Source organism: Nannospalax galili, unplaced genomic scaffold, assembly GCF_000622305.1.
Source record: "Nannospalax galili isolate Female #2095 unplaced genomic scaffold, S.galili_v1.0 scaffold47, whole genome shotgun sequence".
NCBI lineage: Eukaryota > Metazoa > Chordata > Mammalia > Rodentia > Spalacidae > Nannospalax > Nannospalax galili.
In genome coordinates, this window is record NW_008357641.1 from 2,000,392 (window position 1) to 2,027,200 (window position 26,809).

Below are 26,809 nucleotides of genomic sequence, written 5' to 3' on the forward strand. Positions count from 1 at the left end.
TCCTCCATCAATATCAGCCTATATGGAGCCCAGCGTGGTGGGACACGCCTTTAATCCCAGCACTCGGGAGGCAGAGGCAGGCAGATCTCTGGGAGTTCCAGGCCAGCCTGGTCTCCATAGCAAATCCAGGCCAGCTGGGGCTAGAGGGAGACCCTGTCTCAAAAAAAAAAACAAACAAACAAAAAACCCCCCCAAAAACCAATATCAGCCTATATGGGATGGAAAGAGGACTCAGCAGGTAAGAGCACCAGCTTCTCTTGCTGAGACCTGGGTTTGGTTCCCAGCACCCACATGGTGGCTAGCAATGGTCTGTAACTCCACTTCCAGGGGATCTGATTCTCTCTTCTGGCCTTGTTAGGCATTGCATGACATGGGTGCACTTATATACATTCATGCACAACACTCATAAACATAAAATAAAAATAGAAATTTTAAAAGAACAATCTATACACTCTTACATTTATTGTCAACCCTAGAGACACTCACAGCTGTCTGTATACTGATTATTATTATTTGGCTTTTTTGAGACAGGGCTTCCCTGTAGCCCCAGCAGAACTGGAACTAACCATGTAGACTAGGTTGGCCCTCAATCTTTTTTTTTTTTTTTTTGAGACAGGGTCTCACTATGTAGCCTTTACTGGCCAGGAACTTACAGTGATCCACCAGCCTCTGTCTAATAAGTGCTGGGATTAAAGTCATGCATCATCATACTAACCAGTCTGCCTCCTTTTAAGTACCCTCAGCCAAGGTGGGGCCTTGTGCTTTAGGCCTGTAATCCCAAAGGAGGCTTAGGCAGGAGAATTGCAAGTTCAGGATGTGCCTGGACTATAGAACAAGTTCAATGCCAGTCAGTGTGGGTAACTTATACAGACCTTGTCTCAAAAATAAAAAAAGAAAGCTGGATGTGGTAGTGCAGGCCTGTAATTCCAGCTCTTGGCAGGATCAGGAGTTCAAAGCCTGGGCTACAAAGTTCACTCTGTGGTAAATAAAGCTCTTCCAGTCTCTGCATTTCTGCCCCTGCCATAATCCAAAGTAACTCTTTGACCAGCTTATGTGGAGGACTGAAAAACATGGAAAAGGGAAAGATACAGGATGCTAGTGCCACTTAATGAGCAAAAGTGACAAGAGGTAGGCCCAGCCAGTTTGGTGGCTCCTGCACTTGTGAGGCTGAGGCTGGACGATCGTGAGTTCTAGGCTAGCCTGGGCTACAGAGTGAGATCCTGTCTTAGAAACATCAACAACAAACCTGGTAAGTGGCCCAGGAGGCTGAGGCAGGCATCAAGAGTTCCAGGCCTGCCTGAGCTACAGTGAGACCCTATGTCAAAACAGCCATCTGAGATGGCTCTGTGAGGAAAGGGTCCCTAATGTCAAGCCTGATGATCTGAATCTGATCCCTAAACACCACATGGTGGAAGGAGAGAACCATCACCATAAGCTGTCTTCTGACCTCTACTCTCATGTGGTGGCATGTTCCCACACATAAATTTAGAAAAAAAAGACAGCCCAATGTGGTTGAGCATGGCTATGATCTCAGCACTTGGGAGGTAGAGGCTGGAGACCTAGTCTACATAGCAAGAGGCAGACACCTGAGATTCTTAAAACATAACAAGCCAGGCGTGGTGGTGTACACCTTTAAAACCAGTACTTGGAAAGCAGAGGCAGGCGAATCTCTGAGTTCGAGCCCAGCCTAGTCTACATAGGGAGCTCTAGACCAGAAAGGGCTACGTAGTAAAATCCTGTCTCAAAAATAGAAACAAAAAGTAATTTCGCCTTTGTAGGAAAAGAAAACCAGCCAAACAAAACCTTAGAAGTCTGGGAAGCCTTGAAAGGGAAGAGGTGCAAAGGAAGCCGGGTTTGAGCGGCCCATTCCGAGTCCTGAGACAGCACGTTCCGAAGGGGGCGTGACCAGGGCTGGAGCCTATGGCGAGCTGCGTCTGCCAGGAGCGGTGCCCGGAGGAGCCGTCCCAAGCGAAGCCCCTCCTCCGGGGAGGTGCAGTCGCGGGTCCCAATCACCGCTCTAGGTCTTAGGGCGGAGCCTCCCGCCTCGCCTAGCCTCGACTCGGGTTCCTATCCGAGATGAGGGAAGTAGGAGTCTCAAGGAACTCGTGACCGAGCTGTCCCGAGTCCTGACACAGATTCTCTGCAGGCTGATGGCAGCGCCGACCTCACTCCTGCTGGCCGCGCTGCTGTGGGTCCCGGCCGAGGCCCTGAGCTGCTACGGAGACTCGGGGCAGCCTGTGGACTGGTGAGCTTCGGCCGCCGGACTGTCCCCTGGGGCAGCGTTGGAGTTGGCTCGGGAGCCACCGGGGATAGCTACGCTCCTCAGTGAACGCTCAGGCCCCTTCTCTTTCCCCACCTCCAGGTTCGTGGTGTACAAGCTGCCGGCCCACAGCTGGTCTGGGGAGTCCGCGTGGAAGGGCCTGCAGTATAAATACCTGGATCAGAGCTCCGGGGGTTGGCGCGACGGCATGTGGCCCATCAACAGCTCAGAAGGGGCCGTGGGCCGCAGCCTGCTGCCGCTGTACCGAAGCAATTCCAGCCAGGTGCCTGGGTGCGGGTGGAACATGGGGTGGGACTCTGGGGGGCCCCACGGGGAAGAGGGGACCGTCACGTGCCCTCTATGCATTTCCCCCAGCTGGCCTTCCTACTATACAACGACCAGCCTCCTACATCCAGCTCTGCTCCCGATACTTCTAGCCGTGGGCATACAAAGGGTGAGGCCTAGATTGATGGTCTAGGAGGGGCTCTGAATTCCTTGTCCGTTTACTCAAACTAATCTTTGACCTGCATGAGGGGTGGGGACCTGCTCTATCAAACCCTGGGCCTCCTGCCTGCACTCCTTGAAGACTCTGGGCTCACAGTAACATGGTAGCTGATGAGCTGGCTTGAGGGCTGGGCTTAAAAGCAGTGAGTGACCTTGACCTCCACCTTCTGGTTCAGGTGTCCTACTCCTAGACCAAGAAGGGGGCTTCTGGCTGATCCACAGCGTCCCTCGTTTCCCACCGCCTGCTTCCTCTGGGGCATACAGCTGGCCTCCTAATGCTCGAACCTTCGGCCAGACCCTTATCTGTGTGTCCTATCCTCTCACCCAGTTCCTAAGGATTGGTAAGTAGAATTATAGAGGTGGGATGATTCTCAGATCCTTTAAAGTAACCAGTCACACATTTCTTCCTCCTCATGTCTTCCAGGCAGGCAGCTGACCTACACCTACCCCTTTGTCTATGAGCACAAATTGGAAGGCATCTTTGCCCAGAAATTCCCTGACCTGGGGCAGGTCATTAAGGGTCACCATGTCCTGCAGGAACCCTGGAACAGCAGTGTAACACTCACATCACAAGCAGGAGTGACCTTCCAGAGCTTCTGCAAATTTGGAAAGTTTGGAGATGGTAAGCCATGATGTTGAGGGGTGAAGAGCTCTCTCTTTGCAGAGGGAGATGTCTGGTGGGCCGAGGCCTAAGGGCAAGCCACAGTAATAGCCCAGAAATCTTTGGGAACCATATTTACAAGATCAGAAAACAACCAACAGCCCAGCCAGGCAGATCACTCACACACACACACACACACACACCCCTGTAATCCCAGCTCTGTAGAAGCTGAGGTGGGAGTTCAAGGCAAGCCTCGGCTACAAAACGACCAATAGACCTAGTTTCAAATATTGGTTCTGGCTGTGTACTACATGATATAATCTGAGCCTGTCTATTCATCTGAAAAATGAGACTACTGATGCTTACCTTAATAATGGATTCTTTTGAAATAGCACATAGCATTTGGTAAAGGCTATCTTTTTAGTTTGACAGGAGGTCTCCCCGTATAATCTGGGCTAGACTCCATTTGAGATTTCATTTCGGCCTCCTGAGTACTGATGTGTACCACTTTGACTTGCTGATAAGGGTTATTTAGGTTACTGTCATTCCTAGAGTTGCTGAGGATTTAGTTGCCCTGAGGAGGCAAATGGCCTTAGGACTAGCTAACAGCCCTGCCCTTGCTCTCTTTCTTTCCTTGCAGACCTGTACTCTGGCTGGTTGGCAGCAGCCCTTGGCACCAACTTGCAGGTCCAATTCTGGCCAAATTCTCCAGGTATCCTGCCTTCCAACTGCTCGGGGACCCAACAAATCCTGGATGTGACCCAGATAGGCTTCCCTGGACCAGCAGGACCAACTTTCAGGGCCACAGAAGACCACTCCAAATGGTGTGTGGCCCCAGAAGGGCCCTGGGCCTGCTTGGGAGACATGAATCGGAACATGAGAGAGCAGTATCGGGGTGGGGGTACATTGTGCACCCAACTGCCTGCCCTCTGGAAGGCCTTCCAGCCCCTGGTAAAGGCCTGGGAGCCCTGTAGAGAGGACGACAGCAGGACTGAAACCCCAGCAGAGCAAAGAACCAAGACTCAGGGACTAGTCTGAACTTGATTTTGTGTGTGTGTATGTGTGCGTATGTGTGTATTGAATCCAAGGGCTTCCCACATGCTGTACAAGCAATGTACCACTAAACTACATCCCCAGCCCTGGACTTGAGTTTGAATCCCAACTCAGCTCCTAATTGGGAGATCTTAATATGTGACTTAATCTGACGCAGTCTACTGATTTGTAAAATGAGACACACAACCCCTCCACTAGGAATTGTCCAGGAATGAAAGAAACTCTATGGTTGAGGCTGTTAACCTTTTCTTCAGGTGGGCACCAGGGTCACAGACCAGCACTAAAAACACCTCTTTTTAACAGGCCTACAGGTAGCTGAGGCTAGGTGAGGAACAGGAAGTGGGTGGGACATAAAAAGGGTCTACTGGAAACTCCCCTTCCCTAACTTGAGTTCCACTTCCCAAAAAGCAGAGGGGCCTAGGGGTGGGACACCAGAGGTCTCCCCTTGCCCCAGGAGGAAGAGTTCACCCTAGAAGCTCATGAAGCACGAATGCACTTTATTTATATGTATACATATATATAGGCGGTTGTACAGCACAGGACCTGCGCAGCTACGGGCCTGAGGGTGCGATGCTGGGTGCCCCTTTTTTGGTCAGGCCTACTGGAGTCACAGCCTCAACAGGGGATCCGGAGGTGAGCCCCACTTCCCGGAGGGAAGTGGGTGGAGCTGGAGGGCCTGCATTTCCCGACACATTTTTTGTTGGGGCTAGAGTGGGAGTCTGGGGATCCGGGGAGAGTTTGGGGGAAACAGGCTTGGAGCGTGGCCCGCTCAGCGTGGTCCGCTCCTCTACCTCCTGCAGCACCCAGCGCTCCCGGCCCCTTGGGGCATCAGGCACCAGAGGCACCAGGGGTACAGGTTCCTTCAATCCCTTGGAGTCTGTGCCCAGAGGCTGGAGCGCCTGGGCCTTCACCCTTGGCCGCGTGGGCTCCACAACAATGGGCACCACGGGTGTGCCTGTCTCGCCCGAGCTACTGCGCCGGCCGGTCTCGTGTTCCTGCACCGGACTAAGCGCCGCCTTGGCCACTGCCCTAGCCACCCCGCCTTGGCCGTCTTCAGTTTGCACGCTCTGGTGCCGCGTGCAGCCGGAATCCCGCTCCAGGGTCCGGCTCCCGGGGGTTGTTGCGCGAGGTGGAGTGCAGGCCTCCACGCCTCCCGGAGACTCCTTCTCCTTGCTTGACGCCATTAGCCTGGGCGCGCCCTCAGGGAGCAACGGGTCCGCACCCAAGCTTAGGGGCGATTCCTGGCGGCCCAGGCGTCGCATTGTGACTTGCCGGGACGCTCCAGGACCCTCGATGGGAGGCGTCTCGCCGTCGGACTCGGCTAGGCTATGCAGAGCCAGCTCGCCGTGGAAGTCCTTGCGGAAATCCGGGTGGCCCACCTCGAGGCTGTGTTTGCGCAGTGCGCCCTTCTTGTCTGCGCCCAGTGAGGCCCCCAGCTTCTCTGCCGACTGCACTCGCTTGAGCAGCGGCGAGCGCGGCGGCTCTGCACTCTTGGGGCGCGGGCGCACGACCGGCGGTGACGAGTGCAATTTGGCTGGGAAGCTCTGCGTGGTGTGCGAACTGCCCACGGTGTGGCCCGGCAACGGTGGCGGCGACGCCTGCGTCGGGGATGGAGTGTGCGCCAGTGGCGACAGCGGGATGTTGCCGGCTGACTTGCAGCGCGCAGAGCGGTACTGGCGGTGGAGCTTCGGTGACAGCCCATGCAGGGTGCTGGGTCGGATGTGGTGCGACGCCGAGGACGCGGGGGAGTTGGGAGTGCTGGAGGCTGGGGAGCTGCTCTGGGAGGAGGCGCCTGCGGGCCAGAGGAGATGTAGTGCTCTGCGCACCACCCAGTCGGGGCCCCCTTTCCCGCGCGCAGGTGCAGAATTTACCTAGGTAGGCGGAGTCAGGCGTGGAGCGGTAACTGTGCGTGGGCGAGCGCGCCGGTAGTCCGTGCGTGGGTGATCCGGGGAGACTATCACTGGACGACAGGGACCGGTTCAGCGAGGAGAGCGAGCGGCTAGTATGCAACAGGTTTGACTGTTTTGTGATCTTCCGGAAGAGGGAGCTGCGTTTCTTGCTGTGATATAGATACCAAAGGAATCACTGTTCACTGACCCCGGAGCGCTCGGCTCCTTCCACTTTTGGACAGCAAAACAGCCTCCAAAATTACCTACTCCTGTCTAGTTCGTGCTCCTCTCCCAATAACGCACCTACCAAAGCAAAAATCTGTTCGATTCTGCATAGCTCTTCCCATTTAGGTCCCGCCCACTCGTTTCTGGCTTCCGCCAGTGTAAACTAGAAATCCCACCCAAACAGAATCAAGCTCTTCTGGTCCCGCCCTCACCCCTAGTCACTTCCTCTAGAAACTTCTTTTAGTTAGTTCACTTGAATTACTTTGATTCCTTCACTCAAACCCTCACACGGGTCCTGGCCAAATCCCCAACTACTCAGTTGGGGCTGGACAGATAGTTCAGCAGTTAAGAACACTTGCTGCTCTTACAGAGAACCAGAGTTCAGTTCCAGAACACACATCAGGAAGCTCACAACTGCCTGTAACTCTAGCCCCAATGGGTCAGATGCCCTCTTCTGACCTTCACGGGCACATGCACTCATGTGCACAGGACACATGCTATTCATAATTAAAACTCTTGCTAGATGTCGTCCAGCTCTTGGGACACAGAGGCAGGAGGATGTCTGTGAGATCGAGGCCAGGCTGGTCTACATAGCGAGTTCCAGACCATCTGGGGATTCAGGGAAATCTTTAAAACTGTGTTGGGGCAGGGGAAATGGCTTAGGGGTTAAGACTACTTAGGCTATTGTAGAAGACCTGTGTTCAGCTGCAGGCATCCAACTACCTGTAACAGGAACCCAGTGCTCTCTGGTTTCCAAGGGCACCTGCATGCATGTGGTGCACACAAACTCATGCAGGCGTAAATACACACATAAATTGTTTTAAATCTTTAAAAATAAAACCAATAAACCCTTTTGTCTTGGAGATGGGGATGTGGCTTAATGATAGAGTGTGTACCTGGAATGCACAAGAATCCCCAGCACCAAACCAAACCAAACACTTCTGGTCCCACCCAGTTTTTCCAATCTATGAGAGAAAAGTTACAGACATGCTCACATCACAAGGACATTTCTGACCATCCATACCAGTATAGTCCCATAAAATGATATCACTTAGTGGCCTCACAGGTAAGTTGTATAAATTCACTCTGTGATATTCACAGAGGGCAATCCTGGGAGGATGCATTCATGGAAATGAACCTCTGTCCCTAAGTAATATGTGACTGCATTTCTTTTCCTCTTTCTTTTTTCTAAAACAAAAATTATTTCTTTTTATTTTATTTTGTTTTTGGTCTTTTTGAGACAGGTTCTCCCTGTAGTCTCAGCTGGTCTGGAACTTGCTCTGTAGACCAGGCTGGCTTTGAACTCACAGAGATCCATCTGCTTCTGCCTCCCAAGTGCTGGGACTAAAAGGGTGTGCCACCACACCCGGCTGTCTTTTTATGTGTATGGGTGTTTTGCCTGCATGTATGTAAGTGCACCCTTGTCGTACAAGGTCCCTGAAGGCCAGAAGAGGGTATCTGATCCCCTAGAACTGGAGTTACAGATGGTTGTTAGCTGCCATGTGGGTGCTGGGAACTGAACGTGGATCCTCTGCAAGAGCAGCCAGTGCTCTTAGCCACTGAGCCCTAGCAGTTTTTTGTTTTTGTTTTTTAAATGAACAGTGGTGGCACACACCTTTAGTCCCAGCACTCAGGAGGCAGAGGCAGGTGGATTTCTGTGAGTTCAAGGCTAGCCTGGTCTATATATTGAGTTCAGGCCAGCTGGGGCTACAGAGAGACCTTGTCTCAAAAAGACCCCCCCAAAAAAAGATTGAAATATACAGTGCATTGTTATTAGCTACAGTCACTTTTTTGGCAGTATTGAGTCTTGAACCCAGGGCCTCCTGCCTGTTAGGCAGGTACTCTACTGCTGAGCCACATTCCTAGTAGCCCCTCTTCATTTTTAAGCCTTTTAAAAAATTATTTTCTATTTATTTATTTGGGGGAGGGTCTTTTTCAAACAGGGTCTTCCTGTAACCCCAGCTGGCCTGGAAATTTATTTCTTTTTATTTTATTTTGTTTTTGGTTTTTTTGAGACAGGTTCTCCCTGTAGTCCCAGCTGGTCTGGAACTCGCTCTGTAGACCAGGATGACCTCAAATTCAGAGATCCACCTGCTTCTGCCTCTCAAGTGCTGGGATTAAAGGCGTGTGCCACCATGTGGACTCTTTTTTTTTGTCTTTTTGAAGCAGGGTCTCCCTGTAGCCCCAGCTGGCCAGGAACTCACTATGTAGACACAGGCTGGCCTTGAACTCATAGAGATCCACCTGCCTCTGCTTCCTAAGTGCTGAGACTACCATCCTTTGCTACCACACCCAGCCTTTTTATTTATTTTTATGTGTATGAGTGTATTCTGCATGTATGTAAGTGCACCTGTGTCATGCAATGCCCTTGGAGGTCAGAAGAAGGTGCTGGGAATTTGAACCCAGGCCTTCTGTAAGACAGTCAGTGCTCTTAGCTGTTGAGCCAACCCCTCTTTCTTCCTTTTAAAACCATCATACTATGTAGCCCATGCTAGCCTCAAACACACATCTACCCTCTCACCTCAGGCTTCCAAGTGCAGGAATTACAGGCATGTGCCACCCCACTGGCCCACTTAACTTTATTTCAGTTGGCTCTGTCTTACCTGACATGCTCATTCCAGTAGAAACCTCTATCCCAGCTCCTCCATAGTCCTGTCTACACAGTTCTAACAAAGCAAGACTATCTGCTGGATTACCCCCCAATTCAACTTTAAAAATTTTGTTTGGGGCTGAGAGATGGCTCAGCGGTTAAGAGGACTGACTGCTCTTGCAGAGGACCCGGGTTTGATTCCCAGCACTCACATGGTGGCTACAAACCATCCTTAACTCCAGGTCTGAGAGAATCGGAAGCCCTCTTCTGGCGTCCAAGGCATTGCATGACACGGGTGCACTCACATATGTGCAGGCAGTACACTCATACACATAAATAAAAATAATAAAATATTGTTTAAAAATTTGTTATTATTTTAAGTTATGTGTATGGGGAGGGTGCTGGGTGTGTATGTGCACATGAATGCAGATGCCTACAGAGGCTGGAGGCATCAGTGTACCCTGGAGCTGGAGTTACATGCACTTGTGAGCTGCCTGATGTGGGTTCTGGGAACCCAGCTCAGGTCCTCTGCAAGAGCAATATGTGCTCTTAACCACTGAGCCATCTCTCAGGCCCCCACTCCTATTCTCCCTTTTATTTTATTTTATTATTATTATTTTTTTGTCTTTTTTAAGACAGGATCTCCTTGTAGCCCCAGCTGTCCTGGAACTCACTATGTAGACCAGGCTGGCCTCGAACTCACAAAGATCCTCCTGCCTCTGCCTCCTAAGTGCTGGGATTAAAGGCCTACCACGCCTGGCCTTGTTTTGTTTTTTGAAACAGGGTTTTCTTGTAGCCCCAGGTGGCCTCGCTGTGTAGACCAGGCTGGCCTTGAGCTCACATAGTTCAGCCTGCCTCTGCTTCCTGAGTACTGGATTAAAGACATGAGCCACCTCGCCCAGCTCCAGTTCCTTTAAATTTTGTTTTTAAGATTCATTTTTAATTACGTAAGTGTGTATGTGTGGACACACCAATCCAATTTCTTTGAACAGTGCTCTCTCAGGTCCACAGCTGCCAGCCCACCTGCTCAAGACCCTCCCACAATGCTGTTCGCATAGTTTGCTTTTCCCGGCCCTCCCACTTTCCCAGCCCCTCATTTTGCATTCTGTCTTTGCCCTACCCGCCTTTACCGAGTACTTTTTCTTATGACTTTACCGGTGCCCCTCCTGCTTTAGCCCTGCCCACTGCTCAAAGATAGTGCCTATGGTCCTGCCCACCTCTCCTGGCCATCCTTAGACGAGGGTCTCTTGTTCCTCCGAGCCATTTTAGCTTTGTAGCTGCTGCGCCTGGCGGGCCCAATGCGGATGGAGGTGTTTTCGAAGGGTGTCGTGGTCACAGCCACCTTGTTGCCGCTCTGGGAGAAGGTAGGGAACCCAGTTGTTGGAGGCTGCTTGGGCCTGCCCTGCCTTCCACCCAGCGCAGACCTTCCACTACACTCACCTTAAGGATCAGCTCTACCACCTCAGGATGCACCATGCCATGCACCGGCTCGCCGTTCACGTGCGTGATGAGGTCCCCAGCACAGAGACCCGCCTCTTGGGCTGGGCCCCCTTCCTCCACATGCTGGTGATGGGAAACCCCACAGGAGCATGGTTGAGGGATTGAGAAGAGAGAAAGCTCCATAGTACATGTGCCAGACAGCCTGATTCTTTCTGAAATAGCCAATATTCTCCCCATTGTACCGATGAAAAAACCGAGGGTCAGAGAGCCAAGTGAAAGAGGGAGTTACAGGGGACCCTACCCCCACCCCCAGTCTGCCTAGCTTCAGACTCCACACTGTTCTTCATCCCAAGAGACCTTTCCCACACACACCAGCCCATGAGCACTCACCCAAACAATGTGGTGAACACTGTAGACATCCGAATCGCCCATGTAGACGCGGATGGCACGCAGCGTGAAGCCGTATTTTTTGCCTGAGCGTTGGATGGTGATTGGGGAACGGAGGCCACTGACAGCAGGTGAGTAGTCCCGGCTGGGTGAAGAGTCCCTCGAGGATGGGTTGGAGGAAAGGGATCGAGGGGACATGGGACTAGCAAGGGGTGAGCTTCCATGTGGGTCCACTGCAGACACAAAACCATGGTCATAAGTCAGGGCCAAAATTATAATACATCTGCTCCTCAGTCATTTCAAGTCAAAGCTGAAGCCAATCACCATGGACAGGGAAAATGCAACCGTCTAGGCAGAAAAGCGGATAGCCCCTTCACTAGTGGGTGGGGCCCAGCTTTACCTGCAGGAATCATGACGGATAGGGCAGTCGCTGAGGCTGACTTGATAACTTTGCCCCCAGTTCGAGAAGGTCGCTTCTCCACCGAAGGATCTCCAGACAGCTGCTGGTGGCGCACCCTTCGCAGAACTAGGTCATTGGTGGCCCTAGGGCCTGATGGATCCCCATCCTTTGAGAGTGTGCAGAGGTCACCTGGGCATGTGTGCTCAGCTGCAGCGGACAGCAAATGGGTTAGGGACCAGTTGAAGGCCAGGGACTTGTCACATGCTACTCCCTCTGCCTGGAATGATCTTCCCACTTCTCTTGCTTACTGGATTGGGAGTTTCAATGGAGCAGGTCACAGGTACTTTTGGCACAGCTTCTAACACAGAAAAGCACCGTGTGTCTGTCTGTTGGATTGAATGCCTACATGTCATACTGGGTGTATGAGTGTATTGCCTGTATGTATGTGAGTGCACCCGTGTCGTGCAATGTCGCAAAAGTCAGAAGAGGGCGTCGGATTCCCCTGGAACTGGAGTTAAGAACGGTTTCTAGTTGCCATGTGGGTGCTGGGAATCGAACCTGGGTCCGCTGCATGAGCAGCCAGTGCTCTTAACCCGTGAGCCATCTCTCCAGTCCGCGTGCTTGCTTGCTTGTTTTTTTTTTTTTTTTTTTTAACATAGCCCAGACCCGCCTGAAAATCGGAACAATTCTCCTGTCTCATCCCTACTCCTCCGAGATAGAATTACAAGCTTGTACTAGCACTTCTGACTGAATGTTTTGTTTACGGAATTCAAGGCGTGCTAGACCAGCGTTCTACTGTCGAGCCACGCCCCCTGCAAATCATTGCTGGGCTCTAGGTAGGCTCTGTGCCTCTGGGTCATGCCTCCAGACCCTAATTGGAGGATTCTAGGCAGACACAGTACCGTTGAGCCACGCCCCCGGCCTCTCCTAGGCAGGTGCTCTACCATTAAACCCCACCCGACCCGGCTAGGTGTTCTCAAGGGTAAAAACCTCAATTGGACTGTTAATAGTGTCTGAGATCTTGCATAAGCAGTACCATGCACATTGAATGGGTGCTCAATATACCTTCCCTGAGAAGTTGGGAGGGATCTAGAGAGGGCAACTCACTGGTCTCGGGGTCCCCAGCCGTGGGGGTGCCTTCTTGAGCCGTCTCTTTGGGGGCTCGCGTCTCCAGTGAGCCTGAAGGATCGGAGCTGGGCCGGGGAGGCCTGCGGAGCCGGACTTCATCTTCGTCCTCCTGAGGAGCATTGAAGCGGCTGGGCTCCAGCAGCGCCGAGAAACGTCGGCGCGCTCCTAACGGAGGACTGGCCTCCCCCTCCAAGAAACAGGCCTCGGAAGCGGAGAAGCGCTTGCTGCGCGGAGGGGGCGTGGTCAGATGAGACACTCCCATTTGATCCTGCCCCGAAGCCTCTCCCAACTCCTACTTACATCTCTGGGGAGCCCCCTCTCCAGGTCTTCTCTCGCAGAGTCAGGCCACCCAGTCCCTCCCGCTTGCCGGCTACCTTCTCCTCTGAGCCCTTGGCGCTTGGCTCCCTCTTGGTCGCCCCCGATGTTGATACGGGGGTCTTGGGCTCATGTTGTGACAGCTGCTCCATACTGCTGTACACCTTCAAGTGAAGCAGGGGGTGGAAAGCCACCTTCACTCGAAAGCCAGTCAGTTTCCTGCCACTGGGTGGGCACAAACCACACTCCATCCTCCATGGGCCTAGCCTGCACTATTCTGAGCTAGTCCTGAATTACCTTGTAAGGAATTCTTCCTGTCCCCGTCCATAGTCAAACCTGCATTGTTCTAGACCTGGCCCCTCCAGTTCCCTGATCAGTGTGCTCTCTATGTAGCCCCACCTTCCCAGGTCTTCCTTCAGTGTATGTCTGTTGGCAGCCAGGGTACACCTCAAACCCTTCTCCGATATACTCTTTAAGGTAAAACCTTACACAGCTTTGCCACACTCCTGCACTCATCCTCATTCTCTGTGTTGACTCACTGCCAAAGATCTGTCCCATAAACCCCCACCTTGCTCCCCCCAGGCCTCTCTGCTCCCTAACTCCTTTCAGGAACTTTCCAAACTGAGACCTCCAGTGATGTCTGGGACCCGGCTTCCCACAGGCCTTCCAGCCTTCATCTGGCTCCATGAAGCCCATCTCCATCTGGCTCCACACCAAGCCCAGCCTTGGCCCACCTTGCTGAAGCGGGGAGAGCAAGAGGAGAACTGGCGGATCTCCACAGGTTCTTCCTCGGTGGTGTCATCCTCATCATAGGAGTTCACATGGTGATACCTGTCTGACCGGGCTGAGAAATGGAGTGTGGGCTGTGACTGGGAGCGCAGGTTGATTCCACAACCCTCTTCAAGTCAGGCCTGCAGTGTAGGCCACTTCTCCATCTGCTACAGGTTCTCCCCTCATTCTCCCAGTCTTCCCTCTTCCCATAACCAGGGAGGTCACACTCTCTAATAGCCCACTAAACTCTGGCTGTTGTAGACCACCACATTCCATAGCCCCTTTTTGGTTATAGCCCTGTATCTAGCCCAAGTCCAGACACTCCTGTTGAGCCTCCACCCTGTTCAGTACCAATCTTTACCCAGTTCTTAGCATTGCACTGCCCCCAAGGCAGACCAGACACATCCCAGGAGGCCATACCCCAGAAGCTACTTGGGTTTGGGGTTTTTTTTTTTTTTTTTTGTATTACTGGGATAAAAACCTAGGTTCACCTTTGAACTACTTCCCCTAGCCTTCTTTTCACTTTTCTATTCATTTGTTTGGGTTTTGATTTTTTTTTTTTTTTGGTCTTTTTGAGACAGGGTCTCCCTGTAGCCCCAGCTGGCCTGGAACTCACTATGTAGACCAGGCTGGCCTTGAACTCACAGAGATCCGCCTGCCTCTGCCTCCCAAGTGCTGGGATTAAAGGTGTGTGCCACCAGGCCTGGCTTGGGTTTTGATTTTAAGATATTTTTAATTATGTGGGCATGTGTGTGCACAGATGCCTGGAGAGGCCAGAAATGGGCCCTGAATCCCTTAGAGATGGAGTGAATCACCCGCTGTGGATGCTGGGAATCAAATTCAGTCATGTGCAAGAGTAGCAAGAGCTCTTAATCACTGAACCATCTTTCCAGCCCCTGTTTGTTTTGAAGACAGCCTGGTGTAGTCCCAGGTAGCCTGGAAATTGATCAGTAACTAAGGCTGATTTTGAACTTTCTTTATATATATATATTTTTTAATTTACTTCTTGGAGAGTTGTTTCTGGTTTTGTTTTTTGAGATGGTGTCTCCCTGTAGCCCCAGTTGGCCTGGAACTCACTATGTACACCAGATTGACCTCAAATTCACAGAGATCTGCCTGACTGCATCTCGAGTGCTGGGAATAAAGGTGTGCCAAGCTATTTTTATTTTTTGTGTATAAGTGTTTTGCCTACATGTATATATGTGCACCATGTGCATGTCTGGTGCCTGAAGAGGCCAGAAGAGGGTGTTGACTCACCTGTAACTGTAACTAAGGACATTTGTTAGCCCCATGAGAGTGCTGAGAACTAAACCTGGCTGGGTTCTCTGCAAGAGCAGCAAGTGCTCTTAACCGCTGAATCATTTCTTCTTCCCCTGACCTTGAACTCTTGATCCTCCTGCTTCTGCCTCCCAAGGTCTATGATTACAGACATTTGCCACCACACTCTGCCTCACTCTTTTTTTTTTTTTTTTCACTTTTTAAGACACAGCTTCACTCAATTTCCCAGGATAACCTTGAACTACACTTGTAGTGCAAGTGGGTCTCAGCTTCCTCAGTATGTGCAATGACAGGCCTGTGCCACCAGGCCTGACCAGTTTCAGTTTCAGGCTTTTCATCCTGACACACACTTAGCCAGCCCATCCTAGTCCTTGCGCTCCCATTCTCTACCCAGGCCCAGCTTCCTGTCCTTCTCCTCCCCACAACTCACTGTCAAAGTAGCTGGTGTCATCTTCTGACTCTAGGTGGGGGATGAACTCGGCCTTTTGCCTCAGCAGCCCTGTCCAATCCAGGTCTCGGAAGAAACTATGCTGCTTCACTTCAAAGGCACCACCTTGGGAAGCAGGGGATTCAAGGGACACCTGATGACCTGCCTGCAAACCACCTTTCAACCCCACTTCCACCCTCATACCCCAGCACAAGCTGGAACAGAACCTTGCTTCCCAGACCTCGGCTATCTGTGTGGAAGACTCTTTACCTGCCCCAAGCCGGACCAGGGGGTTGGTCTGCAGAAGGCTAGATATCAGAAGCTGGGCATCTGTAGGCAGGGCCTCATCCCCCTCGGGCCACAGGATGTCATCTGCCAAGCAAAATGAAGCTGAGAGGTCTGCCTAGGCTGCCCATTTCCCCACACTCCCTCCTGTCCACCTAAGAGGCACATACCACTGATAACTTGTCCAAAGAGCTCTTCTGGGGTGTCCCCAAAGAAAGGCACACAGCCAACCAGGAACTCGTAGAGTATGATCCCCATGGCCCACCAGTCCACTGGCTTGCCGTAGCCCTGGCGCAGGATGACCTCGGGTGCGATGTACTCTGGGGTCCCACACACCTGGGGGCAGGCGGTCAGCCTGCACCCTGGCCACAGGAAGGGCCTCAAGGGAGAGCTGTGCCCCCCACCAGGCCCTGAGCCCCTGAGGTTCTTCCAGGTGACTCCACCCTGGGTGACCCCCATGCCCACCACACACCTGTTTGTCCAGGAACTCCCGGGCGTCCTTCTCTATGTGACCTTCATATAAGTTGGTGGTCAGGCTCATGAGCCCCATCTTGGAGAGGCCAAAATCCGTGAGTTTGATGTGGCCCATGGAAGTGATGAGGAGGCTGCAGACACAAGGGAGTTTCAAAAGCAAGGCCAATGCCCTTCATCCCTGTACTTTCAAAGGAGCAGGGAAGGAAAAGTAAGGCAGGTCAAAGCTCACTTGTCTGGCTTGAGGTCACGATGCACAATGCCGTAGTTGTGCAAGTACTCTAGTGCCAGCACTGTCTCTGCAAAGTACATGCGGGCCATCTCTACAGGCAGTGCCCCAATGTTCTTCAGTAGGGTGGCACAGTCACCACCTGCAGGTGAGGAAGGGCACATTTGATGAGGGAGGACCCCTGCCCCCAAAGTCAAGCATACAACATGAACCATTTCACCAGCTTCATTGCACCAGTTTTTCAGGCAAAGAAAACTGAGGCTTAGAGCTGGGGTTCTCCCTAAGTCTCACAAGGAGTTGCACTGTTCCCTGGAGTTAACAGCATTTTCTGAAGTTGGTAACATCAGACCATTTTCTACATAAAGAACTGCAGACTCAGAGATAGGGTCAATAAAACTAAAATAAATAAATAAAAATTTTAAGTTATTTTTATGTGTAGGAATGTATTGCCTGCATGTAAGCACACCCATATCATGCAGTGCCCACAGAGGTCATAAGAGGGTGTCGGACTCCCCTGGAACCCGAGTTATTCATGGTTGTTAGTCACCAAGTGGGTGCTGGGAATTGAACCCAGGTCTTCTGCAAGAACAGCCAGTGCTCTTAGCCATCTCTCCAGCCCCAATAAATAACATTAAAAACAACAACAACAACAACAACAAAAAAACAACCTAAGAATGAGCACAATCCTTGACCTCTGAAACTTGAGGTTAAGAATCTTGTTTTCTTTGAACAGGGTCTCCTTGTAGCCCCAGCTAACTTGGAGCTCGCTATGTAGACCAGGCTAGCCTCAATCTCAGAGATCTTCCTGCCTCTGCCTCCTGAGTACTGGAATTAAAGGTGCCACTATGTCTGGCTGGGTCAAAAGTCTTAAAATGTAGATTCATAACCTCCCCAGGTAATGTCTAAGCCACATTGTTATTTGGTAGTGGTGTGGATTTAACCTAGGGCCTAGTGCATGCTTAGCAAGCAGTCTACCACTGAACCACACCCCCTCCCCCTCACTGGAGGGGAAGCATAGCCGGAAGATATTGCTGAATCACACCCCAGCACCAACACTGGTATTTTAGTCCCCCAAATATCCACTCTCCCTTGAGTGTACAGGGGTAGATTTCACTCAAGGGACAGCACCTAGGTGAACAGGTAACCCAGGTCATTCCAGGAAGCAGCCCAAGTTTCAGCTCTTTTTTATGAACAGTGCTCTCACTCCTGGACATAACCTGAGATCCGCAGCCTTCCTACACTGGGGCACATCAGGAGGAACCTGCATATGGGAAAGCAGTGCCAAGAGATGGAGGACTTCCCGATAGCTTGGGAAGAGCACCTGAATGCAGCATCCCTGAAGGTAGTGTGGGCTCTCCATCATATGAGTTAAGATATTTATTATATACTATAGAAAAAGATAGATGAAAGGACTTGGATGAGGACTTGGTTTAAACCCTAACACTGCCTCAAAATACATAAACATGGAAAATAAATGTAGAATATAAAGTGTGCAAAGTGTGAACATTAATGCGTTTTGGTTGTTTTTGTTTTGAGCTAGGGTCTCACTATGTTCCACTAGGTGGTGTGGAACTCACTATGTAGACCAGGCTGGCCTTGAACTCACAGAGTTCAGCCTGTTTGCCTCCCAAGTGCTGAGAATTGAGTGTGTGCCATCAAGTCCAGCTAAACCATGAGCTCCAGTTAACAATAATGTATCAATATTGACTCACCAGCTGTAATAATTCCACCGTACTAATGTATGCAACATGGAATAATATAGAGACTAATATAATAGGGAAATAGGACCATGGGAGAAAGGAGGGAGGGGCCTGTGGGAATTTACCAACTTTTCTGTGAATCTGAAACTCCTCTTTAAAAACAAAGCCTAGCCAAAAGTGGTGGCGCCTGCCTTTAATCTGAGCACTTGGGAGGCAGAGGCAGGTGGATCTCTGTGAGTTCAAGCCCAGCCTGGTCTACATAGTGAGTTCCAGGCCAGCTGGGGCTACAGGAAGACCCTGGCTCAAACAAACAAACAAACAAATAAATAAAATGAAGTCTAAGAGCTAAACAGATAGCTCAGTGGTTAGGACTGGCTGCTCTTGCAGAGGACCCAGGTTGGGTTCCCAGCACCCACATGGCAGGTAACAACCATTTGTAATTTCAGTTCCAGGGGAGCCAATGGCCTCTCTGGCCTCCATAGGCATTGCATGCACTGGTGCACTTAGGTACATGCAGGCAAAACACTCATATAAGTAAAATAAACAAATCAAAAAAAATTAAGTAAAATAAGTAAAAATGAAGTCTAGGGGCTGGAGAGATGGTTCAGTGGTTAAGAATACTGGCTTCTTGGGGGCTGGAGAGATGGCTCAGCGGTTAAGAACACTAGTTGTTCTTGCAGAAGACCCAGGTTTGAATCCCAGCACCCATATGGCAGCTAACAACTGTCCATAACTCCAGTTCCAGGGGATCTGACACTCTCTTCTGACCTCCACAGGCATTGCATGAAATGGGTGCACTTACATTCAGGGAAAACACTCATACACATAAAATAAAAATGAATAAAATATATTTTGAAAATGAAGTATACAGCCTGGCCTAGTGGCACACACTTTTGATCCTGGCACTCAGGAGACAGAGGAAATCAAGGCCAGCCTGGTCTACATAGTAAATTCCAGGCCAGGCAGGGTTACATAGTGAGAACCTGTCTCAAAAAAAAAAAAAAAAAAAGAATGAATGAATAAATAAATAAATAAATTCAGGCATGGGAGTGAACAGGAGTGAATTTCAGCACTTGGAAAGGAAAGGCAATATATGCCTAGTCTACATAGTAAGTTCCAGGCCAGTCGGTGCTATACAGTGAGACCCTGTCTCAAAAAACAAAACAAACAACAAAAATAAATAAAATAAAATAGAAGTGAAGTATATCAAATAGTTCCACCTAAAAATAAAAGTACTACAATAGAAATGGTGCCTGTGAGATGCTTCAGTGGGTAAAGGTGCTTGCCAATAAGCCTGTTGACCTGAGTTTAGTCCCCAGAACCCACATACAGGTGGAGGGAAAGAACTAACTCCATAAAGTTGTCCTCTAATCTCCACATGTGCTGTACGGCATGTATGTGCTCATGTGCACACATACACACACTCACAAATAATAATAAATAAACTTTTTTTTATTTTGGTCTGTTTGAGACAGGGTCTCCCTGTAGCCCCAGCTGACCACCACCATGCCCGGCTAAATAAACTTTTTTTAAAAAGATTTTTTTTTAACTCTAGCATGAAGACTTGAGTCCAATCCACAGCACTCATGTAAAAAAACCAGGTGTGATGCCTTGTGCTTGTAATCCAGCACTGGGAAGGCAGAGACAGGTGGATCCCTGGGGTTAGAGTTGTGGCTCAGCAGTACATTGCCTGCCTAGACTCCACCAGTGAGTGGCTGGGAGTGTGGCTCAGCAGTAGAGAGCAGGTTTAGCATACATGAGGTCCTGGGTTCCATCCCTAGTAACCCCCCCCCAAAAGTAGAGTTATAGAGGAAGAAACACATGGACACATGGGTACATGGATGAAGGTGCGCACCTGCAGATCCAGATACTTGGAGGTTGAGGCAGGAGGATTGCTGGAACCTGGGAGTTCCAGGCGAGCTTCAGCTACATTAGAGACACTTCAAAACAATGGGAGAGAGGAGAGAGAGAGTTGGATGGATGAAGAGTAGGTGAGTAGAAAGAAGCAGATGAATAAATAGGTGCTCAGGTGAATGGGCAGAAAAACTAATGACTAGATGGATAGAAAATGCATAATGAGCAGATGTGTTTACATACTGAATAGAATACAAAGCAACTAAACAACAACAACACAACAAAAAATGCCTGAAGAGAATTGAGGATGTGAGTTCAAGGACAGCCTGGGATACTTGAGACCCTGTCTCAAAAAAAAAAGCTCCCTTTTATCTCAGCATTCAGGAAGGAGGCAGGTGGATTTCTGTGACTTCGAGGTTAGCCTGGCCTACATAGTGAGTTCCAGGACAACCAGGGCTACCAGGAAACCCTGTCTCAAAAAAGTAAGAAACTAAGAAACCTAAAGAAATAGGAATAATGAATGACAAGACTCAGGAGAATGGGGCAGAAAGATGGAGAGTCTGAAGCCAGCTTGGGCTACAAAGTGAGGCCATCTCAAAGTGAGGCTCAGTGGTTAAGAACACTGGCTGCTCTTGCAGAGGACCAGGGTTCAAATCCCAGTACCCAAATGATGGCTAACAACCTACGGTAACTCCAGTTCCAAGGGAATCCTAAACTTTTCTGACCTCTGTGGGCATTGCACAACATGGGTGCACTTATACACATATAGGCAATACACTCATAAACACAAAATAAAAAATATTTTTAAAAAATAAAAAAACAGGGGGCTGGAGAGATGGCTCAGCAGTTAAGAACATTGGCAGAAGACCAAGGTTCAAATCCCAGCACCCACATGGCAGCTAACAACTGTCTACAATAACTCCAGTTCCAGGGGATCGGACAGCTTCTTCGTCCCTCAGTGGGCACTGCAGGACATGGGTGCACTTACATACATGCAGGCAATACATGCATACGCATAATAAAAATAAATAAAAATTTAAAACTAAAAATAATAAGCAATGGACACTATGGAGAGAGAAATGGAGGGCAGGGTATATTAGGGTTGGGAAAGCAGTCATGTGGTCAATAGGGTGATGTGGTCCAGCAGTCCCCTAGGTGGCCGCACCTTCCACATACTCCATGACCATGCAGAGGTGGCGGCGGGTCTCGAAGGAACAGAACATGCCGACCACAAAGGGGTTCTCTGCGAAGGTCAGGATGTCGCGTTCCACGAAGGCCTGCTGGATCTGATTGCGGAGGATCAGGTTCTGCTTGTTAATCTTCTTCATGGCAAAGCGCTGCCGTGTGTCTCGGTGCCGCACCAGATAGACCGCCCTGCGGGGGGAGAGAGCGAGGACCGGCCATCACCTCCGGGACGCCCGGCCTCCGCCCCTCGCCCCGCCAGAGCCCCGGGTGGCTCACCCGTAGGCACCATTGCTTATGAGCTTAATGGTGTCAAAGTCATTCTCTCCAGGTGGCTTCTTGGCCTTGGCGGTGCCACTGCGACCCTAGAGGGGGAGAGTGAGACCACCACAGCACCATCATGAGAGCGGGCTCCTGTTATTCCGGAAATTCACACATGGGGAAACTGAGGGACAGAGAGGATGAATGGGTCCTTTAACCAGTTTCCACAGGGAGAAAGCAACAGCTACAGCCTGAACCCAAAACTGGCTTTGAAGACACATTTCTTTCTTCTATTAAGAAAGATACAAAACCTACAAAATGGATAACCACACTAACATGTATATGTATGAACACTTCCCCAAATTGGGGACTGTCCAGAATGGCTCAGACCTAAGCTTGTCCCCAGTCTGACAATCTGAGTTTGATTCCTGGGACCCACATGATGGGTGGAAAGAACTGACTCCCACCAAGTTGTCCTCTGAACTCCACATACGTGCACACACTCAAACAATAAATATGTAAATATAAGGCATGCACACAGATAAAATAAATGTTATAATTTTTTAAAAAAATTTAAAAAGTTCCCAGCCAGGTGTGGTGGTGCGCACTTTTAATTCCAGCACTCAGGGGGCAGAGGCAGGTGGATCTTTGTGAAATCAAGGCCAGCCTGGTCTACATAGTGAGTTCCAGACCTGCTGAAGCTACAGGGAGACCCTGGTTCACAAACCCCGCCCCAAAAAAATTTTTCCAAAAATTGGGAGCTGGTGAGATGGCTCAGATGGATGGCAAGGGGGTTAGGGTCTTGCCACCAAGACTGAAAACCTGAGTTTGATCCCTAGGACCCACATGGTGGAAGGAGAGAATCCACTCATGCAAGTTGTTCTCTGACTTCCACACTCCTGCAGGAGCACACATGCGCACACATATACAATGAATAAGTGTAAGGGACACAAAATAAATACATTTTTTGTGGGTTTTTTGTCTGTTTGTTGTGAGGGTTTTGTTTTGGTTTTTTTTTTTTTGAGACAATCTCCCTGTAGCCACGGCTGTCCTGGAACTCACCAGGCTGGTCTTGAACTCATGAGCCTCTGGCTCATGAATGCTGAGATTAAAGGCATGTGCCACCATGCCTGGCTTATAACACTTTTTTTTTTTTGGTCTGTCTTTTTGAGACAGGATCTCTCTGTAGCCCCAACTGACCTGGAACTTACTATGTAGATTAGGCTGGCCTTGAGCTCATAGAGATCTGCATGCCTCTGCTTCCTGAGTCCTGGGATTAAAGGCATGGTGGTGCACAACACAATTTTTTTTGTTTGTTTGTTTTTGAGACAGGGTCTCCCTATAGCCCCAGCTGTCCTGGAACTCACTGTGTAGACCAGGCTGGCCTTGAACTCACAGAGATCTGCCTGCCTCTGCCTCCCAAGAGCTGGGGTTAAAGGCGTGCACCACCATGCCCAGCTACAACACAATTTTTTTGAAAAATTAAAACTTCTGGGATTGAAGCCAGGTGTGATGGCGTACATCTTCAATCCCAGCACTCCAGAGGCAGAGGCAGGCAAAAAGTATGAAAAGAGGCTTAGTGCTTGCCAATCACCTGAACCTGAGTTCAATCCTCGAGACCCACACAGTCAACAAAGAAAACAGACTCCCGACAGCCATCCTCTGATCTCACTTGGGAGGCTGAGGCAGGGGGAAAGGAAGAAGAATGCCACCCTTGAGTGAGTTGGGGGGGTGGAGAGAGAGAGAGAGAGAGAGAGAGAGAGAGAGAGAGAGATGCAAAATAGGCAAATCCAGAGATGGAGATGGAGAGAAAGCCAGAGCTCCCAGGGTCTGAGGAAAAAAACTGAGTAGATTCAGTGGGTGTAACATTTCCATTCATTCTGAGTGATAAACCATGAACTAGTTAGATGTGATGGCTAGTGTGTGTATTAAATGCTACTGAATTCATCCTATGGTGGAGGGACAGCTCAGTATACCACACATGCTCACCATGCTTGACCCACAGCTCAATACCTAGTACCATCAAAAAGAACAAGATAAAACTAAATAAAATGGTGATGGCTCAGGGGTTAAGAGCACTGACTGCTCTTACAGAGGACCTAGGTTGATTCCCAGCACCCACATAGCGGCTATGAACTGTCCTTAACTCCAGTTCTAGGGGAATCTGATGCCCTCTTCTGACTTCTGCAGCATTCCACAACGGGTGCGCTCACATTTATGCAGGAAGTACACTCATACACATAAAAATAAATAAATAAAATTTTAACTCGTTTATTTATTTACTTATTTATTTGAAACAGATCTCCTAGCTTGCTTGGAAATTGTCATATAGACCAAGCTGGCCTCAATTTCACAGATTCACCTGCCTCTGTCTCCATATCTGGCACCATCTCAGTTTTTAAACACACATACACACACACACACACACACACACACACACACACACACACACAGACCCAAACAAACAAACACCATAGATCTGGGAATGAAGGTCAGTGGCAGGGCAATTGTTAGCATGTGCAAGGCCCTGGGTTCTACCCCATCACCACACACACCAGAAAAAAGCTCACGAACAAAGAACTATTGTTAATTTCACTTAAGATGGGGAAACTGAGGGTCAGAGTATGAGACTAAGAGATCCACACAACCTGGAGGCAGACAGCCTCTGGAACCTGAGTACTGATCCCCAGGCCCCAAGCCCCAGCCCTGGCTCACCTCAGAGATGTCGTCCTGCTCTGGTGTGTTAGAGCCACCACTGTCCTGTTCCTCCAGATGTACCACATCTAGGGGGAGGTGAGTGTGAGCACCCATCTGGCTGTGACACCCCAACCACTCCTTCTACCCTACCCTAGCCTGGCTGCCCCCCAGCAGTCAGCTGCTCCCCCTTCCCCTCTCCCTGACTCCTCCCTCCCACCCCTGCAGGCCCTCACACACCAGGAAAGGGGTCCCGGGTGAGGCCCAGCTGATGGATGATGTATCGGGGGATGTCAGTCTTGACGAGGTGGCCCTCCTTGGCATGTCCCTCTGCTGCCTCCAGTAGGTGGTAGAACTCCTCAGGGTTGAATTCCTGTGGCAGGGACAGGCTCAGCTTGCTGTGCCCACTGATGGCCACCCTCCCCTCATGTCCAGTCACCTCACCAGGCACTCTAGAAGCCTAGCTGGGCGAGAGATGATAATGAGCAGTTTCTTCACCAGCTGAGTGACAAAGGCCACCTCCAAGCTCTCGGAGCGTTCATAGGCCTGGAGTGGGGAACACAAGAGATTGGGGTTTACAGGCCACCTGTCCCAGCAAGGCTTCTCTCCCAGACCTGGGTCCTAAGACCCTGGTGGTCCAAAGTACATGGATTGCTGCCCCCATCCTATTTTACAGAAGAGGAAACTGAGGCCCAGGCAATATGACAGAAAATATCAAAAATAGTGATGCAAGTTCTGTCCCAAAACCTTCACTCATTCATTCATCTTTTTCACAACAGCACCATAGTCCAGTCTGAGTTAGATCACCTATATCTGGCATGGTCTCCCTCTGAATCTCTGTGTGGCTCCCTCTTTCTTCTACTTCAGGTTTTTACCTCAGTTATTACCTCCCCCAAGGTTGCCCTAACCTCTGTTCTCTCTCCTTATAAAAAAATCACCTTGGGTTGGAGAGATAGGTTAGTCAGTAAAGTGCTTGCTGTGCAAACATGATGACCTGAGTTCAAAAATTGTGTGTAGGCTGGGCGTGGTGGTGCACGCCTTTAGTCCCAGCACTCAGGACGCAGAGGCAGGTGGATCTCTGTGAGTTCAAGGCCAGCCTGGTCTACCTAGTGAGTTCCAGGACAGCTGGGGTTACAGGGAGACCCTGTCTCAAAAACAACAACAACAAAAAAAAATTGTGTGTAATGGCATGGGCTTGTAGTCTCAGTGCTTGGGAGGCAGAAGCAGGCAGATACCAGGGGCTCACATGCCTCCACCTACTGAGTGCTGGGATTATAGGTTTGTACCACCAATACCCATCTGGTGTTGGGGATAGATCCCAGGGCTTTGTGCATGCTAGGCAATAGGCAAGCACTCTACCAATGAAGCCATATTCCCAGTCTGGTTAAAGCCCATTTCTAGCATTCTATTCATTTAATCTATCACCTCCTTCTTTGTATTTATTATTATTATTATTATTATTATTATTATTATTATTTGGTCTTTTTGAGACAGGGTTTCTCTGTAGTCCCAGCTGTCCTGGAACTTACTATGTAGACCAGGCTTACTTGGAACTCACAGAGATCCACCTGCCCCTGCCTCCCAAGTGCTGGGATTAAAGGTGTGTGCCACTGTGCCTGGTTGTATTTATTATTTTTAAAGGTTTATTATTTTATTTGTGTGTGTGTGTGTATGTGTGTGTGTGTAGGCAGATGTGTGTATGTAGGTGCCCATGGTGGTCAGAAGGGGGTATTGGATCCCTTAGAGCTAGAGTTAAAGGTGTTTGGGGGCCACCCAAAGTGGGTGCTGGGATCCAAACTCTGGTCCTCTGATAGACTGGTAAGTGCTCTTGACTGCTTCCAGCCCCCATGTCTTTTTTTCAACATTTATTTCTTTTAATTTTATAGGTATGAGTGTTTTGCCAGCATGTTATGTGTGCCACATACATGCAGTATACATATAGGCCATGAGAGGGCGCCAGGTCCTCTGAAACTGGAGTTTTGGAAGGTTGTGAGGCCCCATGTGGGTGCTGGGAACCCAATTCTGCGTTCTCTAGAAGAGCAGCCAGTGCTCTTAAGTGCTGAACCATCTCTCCAGTTCCCCCCTCAGTGTCTTTCTTTTTTTGGTCTTATTGAGACAGGCTCTCCTGGTAGCTCCAGCTGGCCTCGAACTTGCTATGTAGACCAGGCTGGCCTCAAACTCCCAGAGATCTGCCTGCCTCTGCCTCCCAAGTGGTGGGATTAAAGGCGTGTGCCACCACACCCAGCCAGTGTCTTCTTAAAAAAAATTTTTTTTTAATATTTTATTATTTTTATGTGTATGGGTGTATTGCCTGCATGTATGTAAGTACACCTGTGCCGTCCAATTCCCGCTATGACAGAAGAGGCCATTGGATCCTCTGGAACTGGAGTTACGGACAGTTGTTAGCTGCCATATGGGTGCTGGGATTCGAACCCAGGTTTTCTGCAAGAACAACCAGTGTTCTTAACCTCTGAGCCATCTCTCCAGCCCCCAAAATTGTTTTTTTGGGGGGGCTGGAGATATAGCTCAGTGGTTAAAGAGCACTGGCAACTCTTGCAGAGGACCCAGGTTCAAATCCTAACATCTGTAACTCCAGTTCCAGGAGATCCAACGCCCTCTTCTGACCTCCATAGGCATTGCAGAACACAGGTGCACTTACATACATGCAAGTAATATACTCATACACATAAAATAAAAATAATAAAATATTAAAAAATAAATTTCTTCTAGTGTGTGTGTGTGTGTGTGTGTGTGTGTGTGTGTGTGTGTGTGTGTACAGGCACATACATGCCACAGTGCACATGTGGAGATCAGAGAACAACTTTCAGGAGCTGTTGCCCCTCCTTCCACAGTAGGTTCCAGGGA

The 26,809-nt window shown here is 49.9% G+C and overlaps 2 protein-coding genes across 5 annotated transcripts in view; one reads left to right on the top strand and one right to left on the bottom strand.

Moving 5' to 3' along the window:
* Positions 1 to 2,017: 2,017 nt before the first annotated feature.
* Dnase2 (deoxyribonuclease 2, lysosomal) lies at positions 2,018 to 4,649 on the top strand. The gene is made up of 6 exons (XM_008855473.3): positions 2,018 to 2,245; positions 2,363 to 2,543; positions 2,636 to 2,714; positions 2,941 to 3,105; positions 3,189 to 3,386; positions 4,006 to 4,649. The coding sequence occupies exons 1-6, from the start codon at positions 2,151 to 2,153 to the stop codon at positions 4,401 to 4,403; spliced, it is 1,116 nt and encodes a 371-aa protein (XP_008853695.1). The 5' UTR covers positions 2,018 to 2,150; the 3' UTR covers positions 4,404 to 4,649.
* Positions 4,650 to 4,895: 246 nt separating this feature from the next.
* Mast1 (microtubule associated serine/threonine kinase 1) overlaps positions 4,896 to 26,809 on the bottom strand; it is a 40,979-nt gene continuing 19,065 nt past the window's right edge. For all 4 annotated transcript variants that reach the window (XM_008855470.3, XM_008855471.3, XM_008855469.2 and 1 more), the window contains 19 exons: positions 24,389 to 24,490; positions 24,185 to 24,317; positions 23,966 to 24,033; positions 21,269 to 21,354; positions 20,973 to 21,181; positions 16,257 to 16,395; positions 16,026 to 16,158; positions 15,724 to 15,889; positions 15,539 to 15,640; positions 15,272 to 15,394; positions 13,527 to 13,636; positions 12,778 to 12,956; positions 12,457 to 12,701; positions 11,350 to 11,556; positions 10,953 to 11,182; positions 10,563 to 10,685; positions 10,340 to 10,476; positions 6,290 to 6,477; positions 4,896 to 6,210 (listed from right to left, as the gene is read on the bottom strand). In XM_008855470.3, the coding sequence (XP_008853692.1) occupies positions 4,970 to 6,210; positions 6,290 to 6,477; positions 10,340 to 10,476; positions 10,563 to 10,685; positions 10,953 to 11,182; positions 11,350 to 11,556; positions 12,457 to 12,701; positions 12,778 to 12,956; positions 13,527 to 13,636; positions 15,272 to 15,394; positions 15,539 to 15,640; positions 15,724 to 15,889; positions 16,026 to 16,158; positions 16,257 to 16,395; positions 20,973 to 21,181; positions 21,269 to 21,354; positions 23,966 to 24,033; positions 24,185 to 24,317; positions 24,389 to 24,490 (3,921 nt within the window). In that variant the 3' untranslated portion in view covers positions 4,896 to 4,969. The remainder of the gene's footprint in view (positions 6,211 to 6,289; positions 6,478 to 10,339; positions 10,477 to 10,562; positions 10,686 to 10,952; positions 11,183 to 11,349; positions 11,557 to 12,456; positions 12,702 to 12,777; positions 12,957 to 13,526; positions 13,637 to 15,271; positions 15,395 to 15,538; positions 15,641 to 15,723; positions 15,890 to 16,025; positions 16,159 to 16,256; positions 16,396 to 20,972; positions 21,182 to 21,268; positions 21,355 to 23,965; positions 24,034 to 24,184; positions 24,318 to 24,388; positions 24,491 to 26,809) is intronic.